The sequence below is a fragment of the Caloenas nicobarica genome, chromosome 2 (assembly GCF_036013445.1).
Source record: "Caloenas nicobarica isolate bCalNic1 chromosome 2, bCalNic1.hap1, whole genome shotgun sequence".
NCBI classification, from domain to species: domain Eukaryota; kingdom Metazoa; phylum Chordata; class Aves; order Columbiformes; family Columbidae; genus Caloenas; species Caloenas nicobarica.
In genome coordinates this window covers 24,580,062-24,594,995 of record NC_088246.1, presented here as the reverse complement: position 1 = coordinate 24,594,995, position 14,934 = coordinate 24,580,062, and the positions used below count along the sequence as shown (strand labels likewise).

Here is a 14,934-nt window from a genome sequence, read left to right as displayed (position 1 = left end):
AGAATTTATTTCTCTCACAAGGTGAACCCATAGCTCTCAGGTTAATAAACATTGTGCTCATTTATCTGCAGCAGCATCTGTTTGAAGTGGCAGACACACTACTTTTAAGTGCTAAACATTTAATCTTTAATGATCCGTATTTTCCGCTTCTTTATACTTTTGAAGATGAAAAGCTCTTTATACAATGCCATGCTCATTACAACAAATATAAAGGTCTGATAACACACAATAACCTTATCAATACAAGGCAATTAGTTTTTCCATTAAAAGCAAACAAAAAACCCACCAAACATAAACCAAGCAAAAAAACAGGTAAATTTAGATATTTCTCAATTCCCCCTACTGAAAAAGTTTTGCACTAACTGAAGTATTTCTTTGTCTTGAATTCTAACTTCAGATGTCACTACAGTCTCTCACTTTAAATATGAGCATTTCTTCTACTCTGCAGGGACAGACACCTTCTGCATATTTATCACGACCCTTACTGTGGAGCTAAAAAGACTAAGGAGCTAAAAAGAGTAAGGACAGAGAAACAAATTGTATTGTTTTAAATGTCTGCATTATGGCAATCTCATTGGAAATCTAAACGCTTTGCCAGCAGAACAGTGATCTAGCCTGGCAGTCTCAAGCACTTACAACCTGATGCTGTCAGTGGAGAGGGGACAGGTCTGAACATCTATTATACAAAGTACTGACCCAGTCTGCCTCAGTTAAATGCATTGTTTGGTGCAAATCCAGAGAACGGCACTTCTAGTTTATTCACATTAATTTCCCAGTTCTCCTACTCAGCATGAGAAATACGAGGCATTTTCAACACATAAGACTCAGTTTACCTAGCCCCTTGTATAAGACAGAAATTTAACTTAGTGTTGCCTGCAAAATGACTATGAGTCTAAACCAGCAGCAACACCAACTGTGCTGTGGAAGCACTGAGCACATGCTGAAACTGGAACCCTGGATTTCACTCTGTCCATCCTCCTCAGACAAAGCAGGGAAATACCCCCACTGACCAGATCATGGAGCAACCCTGGCAAAGGGAAAGCACATGGGCATTCGTGTGACAGAGGGGAAGCAGCACATCATTGACTCCACCATTTAAACAAGAACAGGGACTTTCTCTTAAAGGTAGTTTGACTGGATTCACCATGAAAAACAAAATCAAACCCCCACCAAACAGCCAAACCAACCACATCAATCTGACTTCATGTTAAAAAAAACAAAATCAAACAAAAAAATTCTCAGTAAAAAAGGATGCTAAAAATCTTACCGAAACATTTTTTAGACATTCTTCGCAGGACCTCTGGGAAAACTCTGAACATGCTAGAAAAAAAGAAAACACAAAACACAGATTATATATTTATTTTTACTCAGTTATGTCAAGCATTTAACACAATAGCCTTTTCTTTTTTGTACTTCTACACAAAAGAAACCCTTTTGATTGAAACAATTCAAGTTCGTTATTTCCACTTCAAGAGAATTATGGCAAACAGATAAAAAAAACCAGTTAAGTTTGACCTCTGAAACAGGAAAACAATTTAAACTTACCTGTAACTTCAATTTGCTTTGTCTAAGGACAACATAGGAGATGCAATCCAGGAGCCTCCCTGTGTTTCTGCTGAAGTTCTAAAACATTTACATTTCTATTTAAAGAACATTTCAAGTTTTGCAGCTTTGGAAGCCTAGCAAAGGCTGACCCTTGCCTAGGGTTGGTCCCCCTTCCATAGATAGTAACCTTTTTCTGGGGAAAAGAAGTCTGAAAAAAGTAAAGCTCTCCAAATAACGTGATTTTAAGTTACAATTAAAAAAATATTTGAAAATCCAAGTGATGCACAAAGAGTTAATTCATATTTTCTTTGGATGTTAAAAACCACTTTCTATCCTAAGAAAATATTTACTAGTGTTCACATTCCCAGAGGATTCCCGCCAAAGGCTATTATGTTCATTTAGAAGTACTGAATGCTTGTTGTCTTAAGGCCAGTCTCTTTTTTACCCACAACACAAACAATTTGTTGCCCACAGGACCATGTACATGGCCATAGTCTTGATCTAGATGAACTACTTGACAGATGAGGTGGAGTTTCCTCTCCTGGTGTGAACCTGGATTTTCTTCCAATAATTGAAACTCCCATAATAATTTTTAATACTGTTTAATGAAACTAACTTGTGATTATTTCCACATACATCATATAAATATGAGGGGGAAATATCTCCAAATCAGGAATCCTATTCTACTTTTAATGAATAACAGTGCATTAGTCATAAGCAGTTATCTATTTGAGCTACATTCTTGGCATGTTTTGGGATAACTACATATTTCAAAATTTTCTTGTCATAATTCAATATTATAGCTTTCTGATACTAATTCTAACACTAAATGTGTTTTAGGTAAGCTCAGGAAGTGTGCGTTGGATGAGTGCACAGCAAGATGCATCAAGAACTGGCTGGATGGCAGAGCTCAGAGGGTTGTGACCAACAGTGCAGGGTCTAACTGGAGGCCTGTAGTTACTGGGGTTCCTCAGGGGCCAGTACTAGGTCCACTCTTGTTCAACCTATTCATCAATGACCTCAATGAAGGGACCAAATGTACTCTGGGCAAGTTTGCTGATAATCCCAAACTGAGACAAAGGGTTGACACACAAGAAGGCTGTGCTGCCATTCAGCATGACCTGGACAGGCTGGAGAGTGGGGCAGAGACAAATGTCATGAAGTTCAACAAGGGCAAGTGTAGGGTCCTGCACCTGGGGACCACTAACCCCAGGTATCAGTACAGGTTAGGGGCTGACCTGCTGGAAAGCAGCTCTGCAGAGAAGGACCTGGGAGTTCTGGTCAACAACAGGTTGACCATAAACTAGCAATGTGCCCTTGTTGCCAAGAAGGCCAATGGTATCCTGGGATGCATTAGGAGAAGTTGACCAGCACGTCAAGGGAGATTATCCTCCTCCTCTACTCTGCCCTGGTGAGGCTGCATCTGGAGTACTGCATCCAGTTCTGGGCTCCCCAGTTTAGGAAAGACAAGGAATTACTGGAGGGAGTCCAGCAGAGAGCTACAAAGATGATTAGGGGTCTGGAGCATCTTTCTTACGATGAGAGCCTGAGAGCTGGGTCTATTCAGCCTGGAGGAGAGAAGGCTGAGATGGGTTCTTGCTTATGCTTATAAGTATCTCAAGGGTGAGTGTCAAGAGGATGGGACCAGACTCTTTTCAGTGGCACCCAACAACAGGATGAGGGACAACAGGCACAGACTGAAGCACAGGAGGTTCCATCTGAATATGAGGAGAAACTTTTTACTTTGAGGGTGCCAGAGCACTGGAACAGGCTGTCCAGAAATGTTGTGGAGTCTCCTTCCCTGGAGACATTAAAAACCCACCTGGACACATTCCTGTGCGGTCTGCTCTGGGTGAACCTGCTTTAGCAAGTGGGTTGGACTAGATGATCTCCAGAGGTCACTTCCAACACCAACCATTCTGTGATTCAAGTGCCAGTATATTTGGCTTTAATATATCTGTTTAGAAAAAGCACTTACTAGTCTAACCAGTACAAATTAACGTTGGTACTGGTACCAATTAACTGAGAAACAGCCTAAGCATTAAGGCCCATTTACCAATTCATGGAAAAAATGTGAAAAGAAAATTCAGAAGTAGTTCTCATCTTAAGCTCCAAAGCTTTCAAATTGGATTATTCTACATGGAGTACCATCATGATTTTTATAAAAATACTTCATTACATTTTCAGTCAATTTAATATTTAAAACATCTAAGCAAACCAGGTTTCTGAACATGAATTAGTAAGGTACTGTCAGAAGCACGCAAGTACATCAAGGATTTCTGTGGTTTCTGTTACATTTTCAGGAACTAAACCATCTACAGCAACATGAAGAAATGTAAAGTTCCTTAGATTCTTATCAAAGGAGGTAATCTCACAAGCTTTCCACATTATCTTTAACTGCCTTCCTGTTGACATAACAGAGAACCTATATTGCCATTTAACCAAAAGACTGGGGCTTAAATTCTATTAAAAAAATAGATTTCTATTATTTATGCTTATGCTAAATAATAGTATAAAAGGGTCTTAATGAAAAATACTTCAAAATACATAATCACAACACACATCTCAAAAATAAAAAAATCTTTATGTACTGCTGTTACAAAAGGTAACATTAACATAAGTGATTGAAAAACCTATTTTTTTTTCCATTCTGATTTATGTATTTCTCTGGGTCACGTAACTTACAAAGATATATAAATTTCCACCAGTATGGTGTTCTCCACAAGAGCAAAGGGATAGAACAAAACCCTTCTCAAACAGAAAAAGAAAAAAATCCAAACAAACCCCATCGATCCACTTTGCTAAAGCATTATGTGTACCAGCAATCTAAAAAAAAGAAAACCCACACCCCCACAACACATAATCAAGTTGATAATCTTCCTCTAATATTTCAAGTGAGTAGTATATTATCTTTATCATTAGAAAAAAATAAATTTAAGCCATAACACCACTACCAACAATAATTCATATTGAATTTTAAACAGTATCTATCACACACAGTTATTTCTTATGTATAATAAAATTAAAAAATCATTTTTACATACCAAGCCTGGTTTACTAAGCAGTGGAAGCAATACTTCAGTAAGCAGTTTAATTCTTACCAAAATAGTTTTGTGTACCACCTTGTAAAGAATGAGCTGTAGCAAGACTATATTCTCACAAGAAAAAGCTATCGCTGTTCATGCAATACTTTTTTTTTATTACTAGAATTCTGCCCACACAGAGAGGAATTGCACCAAGTTAATGATACACAGATTATCTGTATGACCTCACTTTCTAGTAGACATACTCATGGACCAGAGTAACAATGCACAAATACATAACAATGTCTGTTCCTCCACAAAACACAGGTAAAACAGAATAGCACTTGGGGGGGGGGGGGGCGGGGCAGGTGGAGCACCTCTTACTATTCCACTGGAAAAAAAAAGTGTGACTGACTGCTCAGACAGTCAGAAACCATTCAACACCTACACTAAGCTTATTCATAGCTAGTTTATTTTAATGTGTTCTCTGCGCCCATTCTCAGGATAACACAGTTCTTCAACAGTTTTTCCCTCCTACTGGTATAAGAGTACTTTCACCAAGTGCTCTTATTCCCCCTCAATCTTCCTTCTGCTCCAGCAATTAAAGTCATACTTTTCTAGGTACTTCCTCAAACAAGAAACAATACAACCTTTGTAGCCCTGCTTTATGCCAGTCCAACTCACTTGAACTGAGGTGCCAAACTTGCAGAGTATTTAAAAAGGATGGCATACAAGGTCTCACAGTCTTGCAGAACTAACAGAAAACTGCAATCTCTTCACAAGAGCATCACTTCATTAACTGATATGCATCTGATAGTCAACAAGTCTACCTCCCTACTTTTTTTCCCAACTATTTCAATTTAAGGTTAAAATTATAGTATTAGTCATACAGCATATCAACTTTTTATTTTTCACTTTAAGCTTATCACTAATATTTATTCCTTTGAGTTCACCCACATCTTTCTAGACAATATCATGATCATTCTCTATATCAACTGCCAACTTTGTGTCATGAGCAAATTCCTAAACTCATATAACAATAATAGTATGTGAAAAGTTCTCTCCTAGGGAATCCATAAGCAACTCCACTTGCAATTCAGCCCAGTTTTGAGCTCAAAGCAAACCCTTTGGTTTCACCTATGTTTCTCAGAACTACTAGAAAGACATTGATTACCTTGCAAATAATGCAGGTTTACCTTTTGTTCTTTCCTCTGAGAAACGCTGACAGTTCCCTTTCTCTTCTACCTCAAGTTAGTTATCTCAAAGTTAGATACTTCTTTTTTGAGTATAAACCCTGTCATAAAAGAAATAAAATGCCTCAAACTGGACTCTAAAAATACATGTCAATGTCCACTTGACAGTCCCTAATTTAGCGCAAACTAACCTGGCATGTACCTTTTCCATCACATGTACTAGTGGCAAACAAATTTGTGGACAAGCTCCACCGACTGTTTTCCAAAAGCAGCTTTGAGATAAACGATTTCAGAAGAACCAGGATGGCAAGAGCATCTCCACCAGCTTCTCCTTCCAAGCCACATTCTCCACCACCAGCCAGGGCAGAGCAAACCCAGGCGAGAGCGGTCTCCTTGCCTTGCAGCTGACCCTCCCCATCACCCCACGGCCCCGCAGGGGCGGCCGCCCCCCCGCCACAGGGAACCGGCCGCCCCCAGGCCGGGGACCACGCAGAGCCCCGCGCTCCGCCAGCTCTCCGCTCCCGGGCGGCACTCGGCGCCGGGAGGCCTCGAGGCGAGCTGGGGCCTGTGCCCGTCCCCCCGGCAGCCCCGCTCAGGGGCGAGCGCGGCCCCGCAGACAAACACCCGGGCAGGCCCCACAGCCCGCGCCCACGGGCGAGCCCCTCCAGCACGGCGGAAGGGAACGGCTACGCGCTGCCCCGCGGCTCCTTACCCTGTGCCGGTGCTGGCGGAACCGTGGCGGTGAGCTGAGCCAGCCCCGTGCCGGCGCAGCCCCACAGCAGCGCCAGGCCCCGCACCCACAGCAGCCACAGCGGCCGCGGCGCCGCCATCGCCGGCCGGGGCAGAGCGGGGTCGCGCAGGGGCCGCGCGCAACAGGAACCCGCCGCGCGCAGGCGCCAACGGCCCGGCGGGGGAGGCGGGAAGGCGGGGAAACGGGTTTGTCGGCCAGGGCCTCGGCCTCCCAGGCGCTGGGAGCGGCCGTTTTACTGTTCGGGGGCTCCCGGTGCCGGTGTCCCTTTGGCGCACCTGTGCGAGCGGCCGCCCTGCCGTCCGGAGTCAGTCAGTCAGTCAGTCGTTTGTAGGCTCAGGTGTGTGATACAGCAAGAGGGCAATTTCCCCTCCCTCGAGGCCTAGTGTGCTTTTGATTTGACCCTCTCTTTTCCTTCCTTTACGGTGCGGACTCTTCCTGCCCCTGTGAGGGCTGGCAGGTGGTGAGGACCTTGTCTCCTGCTTGCTGGTTTTAGTCAGTGAGGCTGGACAGCAGGCTGCCCAAGCCAGCAAAGGTGTTCCCAAGTCAAGGCTGGCCAGAGAAGGGAATAAAGACATCATAGAATCATAAATGTCCTGAGCTGGAAGGGACCCACAATGATCATCGAGCCCAACTCCTGTCCCTGTGTCTGACAACCCCACAGTTCACACCATGTGTCTGAGGGCCTTGTCCAGTCTCTTCTTGAACACTGTCAGGCTTGGGGCCGTGACACCTCCCTGGGGAGCCTGTTCCAGTGTCCACCACCCTCTGGGTGAAGCACCTTTTCCTCATATCCAACCTAAACCTCCCCAGCACATCTTCCTGCCAGTCCCTCGGGTTCTGTCATTGGTCACTAAAGAGAAGAGTTTGGCACCTGCCCCTCCTCCTCCTGTTGTGAGGAAGCTGTGGACTGCGATGAGGTCTCCCCTTAGTCTCCTCCAGGCTGAACAAACCAAGTGACTTTAGCCGATCCTCGTACGGCTTCCTCTCCAAACCCTTCACCAACTTTGTAGCCCTGGAGACAGATGTGAAAATTTGCCCTGACTTCATTTGAAAAGATGAATAGTTTGATGGTTTTCCACAGTGATCCACCTCTTAGGACTTTACAGAAGCACGCGGTGTCCTTTGAAGGGCTCAGGGGCACACAGAACACCCAGGTAGGGCTGCAAGGGATGACACAGGAATGAAAGAAACAGACCCCAAACTCTCTGACATGGCAGAGTAAGGACACAGGAAACTTTGGGCATCTCCACAGCCCTAGACGACTGTGGTTGGACATCGAATCAAGTCCTTAATGGCCAAAGAAGTGAGATATCTTGCCATATTTTGACAGCCAATGTTGCTTTCATTAAATAAATTAGCTGAACTTTGTTAGTGTCTCTGCAATCGTGTTCAGGAATGGGAAGTTGTATACTGGGCAATGAATAGTCAAAGTACTGGTGTAGGTTTTTATAGTGTTGAATGACGCTGCTGCAGGTAGGAAGCAAACACTCCAAGTATGGCACTGTTGCAGTCCACAGTGACGCCAGTTGCTTGTGACCTTCCTTCGCAAACACAGCAGCATTCAGATCAATTTTATTAGTCTTGTGTAATGATACCATTGTTATTATTGAAAGTACTGCAATTGACTCATGGACATAGAGACACAAGATCTTAGCTGTTTGAGATGCTTTCACAAATGCAGTTGAGCCTTGATGAGGAATGAGTGCTCTTCACAGTGCTTGACCTTGCTATCCTATCTAACTTCAAATACCTGATTCACCTCACTGCAGAGATTAATCTCCTTAAAATCCCATACAGGAAGAGGTGAGTAGCTCCAGGAAACAGTTCGGAGGGAGTTAGGATAACTGCTGGTAACTCCAGTAACTTAGGCCAGTGTGCAAAACTAAAGGGAACAAACCTGAGCCTTGTTGCTTTGTTCTAAGGCTGTTGGCCTTCAAAGCTGACAGAGTGCTGTACTGCACCAGGGTGGCTGTGTGAGAGATTGGGCAGTTTCAGCAGGGGCTGATTGGAAGGTGCCTTAAATGAAGTTTCAACCTGTGCATTAAAAAGTTATTTACATTTCATTTTGCCAATATCATATTTGGATTTTTGCCAGCAGCAATAGAGGCCTTGCTTCTCAGTCTTCAATGTGTGTTAGAAAAATAAAGCCAAAATATGGATATATGGGCCATATGGAAACCAAGATGTTTTTACTTGAGCTTAATGTAGGACAAGACTGACTCATGACTTCAGCCTTCTTCAGCTGGCTGAATCATAGAATGGTTTGGGTTGGAAGAGACCTTTAAAGGTCATCTAGTCCAACCCCCTGCAATGAGCATGGAAATCTGAAGACCAGCTTTTACAACGTGTTCAGGTCTATAAACCTTTATGCTCTGAAACACTTTTCTTGTTGCCTTGTTCTTGAGCCACTTGGAACATGCTCTTGGAATAGTAGAGACATATAGATAAATGGCAAAGACTAGCAAAGATAAGAAACAGTTTACACAGAGAGTAATAATTCAATAGACTATCGCTAAGGAGGCGTACGACAGAGATGTATAAAGTCATGGGTGGCACAGAAAAAGTAAACACCAAATGACTGTCTTTTCTAATACAAGACCATTGCACACAATTACCAAGTAGAAGACTAAAACCAAAATTACTTAAAAGAAAATAAAGTGCTTAAAGTATAGCTAAGTTGTGAAACTCTCTGTCTTCGGATATTAAGGACACTAAAAGTTTAGATTAGTCCAAAAAGATGGGATCTATTTTCCATGAATATGTCTCCTAACCATTATTAAATATCAAGATACCACCTCTGTTTCAGGAAGTCCCTGAACCACAGTGCCAGAAGCTGTGTGCAATTGCCAAGATGCATTATATGCTTGCCTTATTCTGACATTCTTCCTCAGGTCTCTGTTGATGACTGCCATTTTAGGTGAGATTCTGAGCTAAAAGTGCCCTTGAAATGACTTTATATGGCTGTTCTCAATTTTCTCTTTCTCAAAAGCTTGTCTTGTATTCCACATGATTTTGATTAAATGTACTGACTTGTGTTTGAAGCAGAGGGGAAGTCCTCTAGCTAATTTTTAATATCTTAGTTTTGGATGGTTCTGTGTATTCAGTGAAGAATGACTTTGCATAAACCAGCTGAAATTCCAAGCCAGAGTTTGTGATTTTTCCTTGAGTTACTTCTAGCATGGTTATTCTAAAGGAAGTATCTTTTAGCTGGAGCAAGGGATTATGGAACTGGGGAGGTGGAAAGAATTTGCTGAGAGCTCTTCAGAATTATGGTGACATACATCTTCTCTGATCTAGCTTTGTTATTCTGTTGGGGGATGAAAACATTAATGTAATTTATGAACAGCTACATAATTCTCTCACGATAGCTATACCTACGGTACTGAATCACTTTTTTCTTGATTGGGTAACCACCCCCTCAGCAGACATAAATTTCCAGGAAATGGAGTGTGGAAGACAGGAAAAAAGTGTGATCTACCAAGAAACTGGATTGGTAATAACCAGTATGTATTAAGATTACAAACAAAATTTCAGAACTTAAACAGATTTTGCTTTTTTCTATCATAGTTCCATATTCATTTCAAATGATAGCAAGGATTTTTCTGGGAGCTCTGTAGATTCTGCCTGGGGTTTTGAACAGCATTTCTGCTCATGCATTTTCAGCAGCAGCTTTGGCCAGGGTCCCTTCTCCTCATCTCTGCTCCAGCTCCTCCCTTGTGATAGAACAGCCGAATGAGCCGTTCGCCGGGTAAGCTGAACAAAGAAAGGATTTGGCTGACAGGGTCTTGTCTTTTTAGCTGGTTTATTTTTCATTATTACCAGTGCTAGCAATCTCAAAGGTGACATATGAGTTACAAAGTCTGTGTGTGTTTAGTTGATTGCCTTAATGACAGTATTACTTCATCACTGTGAATGAGTTTACCCAGCTTGCCTGATTACAACATGCGTAAATAATTCAGCTGATAAATCATGTAAGTGATCAGAATGTTACATGTTTTTTTCTTTGTTGTGTTGGGCTTATGGACATAGGCCCTGGTAAAAGGCATTTTACCCCAGCAATATGTTGTTCAAAAACATTGGTTTAGTTTGTGCCTGGATGGAGCGTCGATGTATCCTCAGGTTGCAAGTTGATGTGCACTTTGATCAGTGTTCCCACAAAAAGCAGCCTGTGCTTCTGTCTCCCTGAATGCTTGTTCTTGTGTCCAACACACACTATGGTATATGAACAAAAACATTTCTGCCATCCTGTACTGAACTGGTGCAGCTGAAATTTTGGTTTTGAGCTACACCGGTGGTACTCTATCTGGGTCACTGAGCACAAATTCCTGTGCTGGCACAGCAGAGGATGATTGTGAGGACACAACTAATATCCCAGGGAAGCAGGACCTCTTTTTTTTTTTTTTTGTCAGTTGCAAGACAGACATAATTACATGTTGGCTTCATATGAAGGCTTTGTTGAAGTCATGCAAGAGGGTACACATGAGGTCTAGTATTTTGTTAAAGTGGGATACTAAGTGTGATTAAATACCTGCAGAGAGCAGATCTGCTGAATAAGAATATGTACCCTTATATAGTCATCGCTAAGAATCTATTCAGTTTTTAATAAATTGGCTCTTACAGCTATCTTCTTAAAATTCGAAGTATTAATAATGCCATTTTATAGAGGAAAGGTGCAGCCACAAGTTCAAGCAATTTTTCAAGGTCAAATAAAGAAAATTAGATGTTCCAGGTCAATATCCACCTTCTGTCTTATAATAACCACCCTTCCATAAATAATCTTCACTGAAACAGAATTCCTAATAATTAGAAGTGGTAAGTATCATAAACAGGTTAGCTCCAGTCCTGCAAATACACAGAGAGCAGCTATCAGCAGGGATTAGAACAATGCGGTATAGAAGGGAAGTGATATACTTTATTCAAGGCTTTGCAATTTTGTTTTAAATAAAATGGCTCAATTTCATCTTTCAGGCAAACCCTGAGATTAAAACGGAGATTAAATTGGCTGTTAAGCGGTCTTAATAAATTCAGGCATGATCAGCTGAATACTACCGGGACAGTTAAAGCAAGTCAATCTTCTCAATTGATGTGGGCCCTTGCTGTCGTGGAAATAAGATTTGCACACACGGGGATTTCTGGCCTGCAAAGAGTGAGCCTCGGGTAATATACAGGACCTGTTCAGTATCTCTGCTAAAGGTGGTAGTAAGTAGCAGCTGATTTTCTTTGTTCCTCATTGCACAATACTCAGGTGATGACACACTTAATATTTAGGGAGTAAACATGCTGTTCAAACACTATCTACATAATTACTCAATTATCTTGTGGCTATACTGAGAGATAAAAATGTTAGTCTCATCAAAAAAGGCATAAAGTGGAAAGTTTTGCCTTCTGACTGACAGCTCATGTTACATGTGAGTTTTTTTGGAAGAGGAACAGTTGCAAATAGCACTGCTGTGTGCACTGTTCTGCAGAATGGGTCATCGTACTGAATCACAGTCTAACTGAATTTTAGTCTGTTGTTAGATTTACTGTAATACTACTGTAACCAAAATGACAAGCCAAGTGCTTCAAGACTCATATCTCAGTAAAATCTGGTAATGCATATACAGCTGTTAACATTTAGTCCTCTCTAATATTTCAAGGAAGGGAGAGCAATGAATTTTCTCATATAACAGGTACTGATCACTATTATCAGGGCTAACTAATTCATTTTGAAAACCATTGGACTTATCTAGACAAAGACCAATTATTAAATGCAGCTTTTCTTGGATGGAAGGGCACGTTTGTTTTTTGGCTGAGCAGCGTTGCCAAAAAGTGGACAGAGTGTTTGTTCAAAAAAAAAAAAAAAAAGATTGGCACCACGGCATAGGGTACATAGGATATTGTTCAGATCTCCCAAACAGGCCAGTTGGCTGCAGCCTGGGCAGTGACCTGAGTTGCTGGATCAGATGAGACTCCCCTGACCCTTTTCTCTGCTGAGATCTCACATCCCAGCTGGCCCCTGATCCTGTGCAGCTACTCCAGCACATGCATTATCCATTGCTATAGATTATTTTAAACTGAAGTATCTTATTGCATTAACTGTATACAAAAAACTTGTCCTGTGTGACTGTTTCTGCATCTACAAGAAGAAGTTTCTACAGACTATTTGCCAGCATCCTATCTGCATGCAATCTTGTCAGTTCTGCAGCAGGAACCATCTCTGGAAGGGCCAGATTTCTCCACCCAGGATGTTAAATGACAAGTTCAGGAATTAAAATTTGTCTTGGCACAGCAGGAGCTGCCTGGGAGGAATCCTCAGGACTGTCTGAAATCCCCACCTGAAGATCTCCCATAAGAGTTAGTCAAATCCTTAGTTGTGGAGGTACTGAGGAGCTGGGTCTATCACCTTGTCCTTTTTCAGTTGAGTGTCTCTTCTCTGCAGGGATGATCTGAGGAGCTCCTGAACCACACAGGGAATTAATGAGTTAAGGGCACTGAGTGTGCACGCTGGGGCAGCCCTAACACCCAGCTACACTGCAATTATAGCTAAAGGACAGCCTGACTTTCATCCGTATGTCTCACATAAAACTTAAATTCCACAGCTCTTGCCACAGCACCTCTGTAATTGAAAACTGCTGAACAGCATTCATCCAGCTGTGAAATCAGATAGGCAACTCGTGATTTCCTGTGGGCTGCCTTCTGTCTTGTGGTTTAACTGGGCACAAGCTGTCCCTGGGAACACGGCTGTACTACCACACAGATCACACTGGTTTGCTTTCTGCTGTTTAAAATTGCTGTCACCCTCTAGAGAAATCTGTTTTCCAACATTCTGCCTTTTTTTTTCCCAGAAGAAATTAATGTAATGAGACTTAATTGCATGTTTTGGATTTATCATGGGCTTTGCCTTATTAGATCTGCTCAGTTATAACTGGGGCAAGAGAGACATTGTAGAGCTACAGTCAATTGGGGCTGGGTAAACAGGAGTCACAAAATGGAACAACCCAACAAAAGGGTCCTGTTGCATTCCAGCAATGAATAACTCCACTTGATTTAAGCTATTCGCTTAACAAACTGACAGAAAACATCTCTTTGCTGTTATTTCCCAGGCCTTATCTAACTTCTGAAAGATCGCTTTTGTTAAAACTGATAAAGATCAGCTAACAATTTAATGCCAAAGTATGGGAGAAGTATTTACCCACACATCTGCTCTTATTTAGTCCATTTTCTAAACTGTGAGGGGATCAGATTTTCTCTCGGCATTTCACAATCTGTATCGTATGAGTTAACATACTGTTTCAGTTGGACACTGGATCTTTTTCTTGATACTGTGCATTCCCTGGCTTGTCAGCACTTCAGCTTTTCTTGCCCCTGCTGCAGACTCCGTCTTGGTTCAGGATGCTGTATAGCTTTGAGAAGATTGTAGTACTGATGTCTCACATATCTCTGTTCTGAGTATTTTCAATGTACAGTGCTAATATAATTTGCTCCTTGAATCAACAGAAGTAATGCAAGCATCCTAATACTAAAACATCTTACTGTAGCTTTCGTCTCTTTCTCCCCATAGCCTTAATTCAGGCTAATTAAGAAGAAATTGTATCTGTATCTGATTATTTTCCAGGAGTTTTGTGCAATACCAGTTCTACACCATCACAGAAAAGGACTCCCTTCTATTCTTCTTTCATATGCAACATAACATTCCCGTATTTAAAAATAGGAATACATCATTCCAACACACATCCCAGAGTTACTTAACCTGGAATATTGACAGTAGCAATTACTTCCATCATGTTCCTTTGAAGAAGTTAAGATACAGAGAAGTTAGTGTTGATTACCATGTTACTAAGCTTCACACTATAGACTCACCGGTATTATCCAAAGCAGAGAACTACTGTTTCAGCAAGTAATAGCATTACAGGTGTTCTGTGGACACAGCATCTTGCCAAAGTCTCCTTGCTTCTGGTATGGATGCACGACGTTGAGAATTCGTGAGTTCACAAACGTCTGCTTTTACACACAGGACATTTTCAAAACAACTCTGATCAAATCCTTGTTTTGATTTACAGACCATTTCTTTCTAAACAGTGGGTGACAGATTTGTTTACTGCTGGATCATATACCAAATGGGGATTTTCAATTTAAACCTGATGGCCAAATTTCTGGTGTTTTCCTCCATGCTTGTGCCAATAGAAAAGGAAGTCGTGCCTTCTGCTACATTCTCCCTTCTTGTGTTCAGTCACGGTTATGCACTTATCCAGCAAGAGACACAAAATGCATGGTGATTGGACACTGAGAATATTTTCAGGAAATATAATAATCAAGCCATATGGGAAAGTTTAAGAGCTCAAGAAAACAAATGAATAGCTTTCAGCCATTAGGAACTTGTGTTTATTCCTGTTAGGAGAAAGATATGACAGCTGGGCACAAAAATAAACCAAAGAAAATA

The 14,934-nt window shown here is 41.8% G+C and overlaps 1 protein-coding gene across 1 annotated transcript in view; it reads right to left on the bottom strand.

Moving 5' to 3' along the window:
- Positions 1-6,608, bottom strand: part of LOC135985615 (pituitary tumor-transforming gene 1 protein-interacting protein-like) — a 28,953-nt gene extending 22,345 nt beyond the window's left edge. Inside the window, exons 1-2 of the mRNA XM_065629116.1 lie at positions 6,474-6,608; positions 1,268-1,320 (exon numbers count right to left, since the gene is read on the bottom strand). Of these exons, the coding sequence (XP_065485188.1) occupies positions 1,268-1,320; positions 6,474-6,591 (171 nt within the window). The 5' untranslated portion in view covers positions 6,592-6,608. The remainder of the gene's footprint in view (positions 1-1,267; positions 1,321-6,473) is intronic.
- Between the last annotated feature and the right edge of the window lie 8,326 nt (positions 6,609-14,934).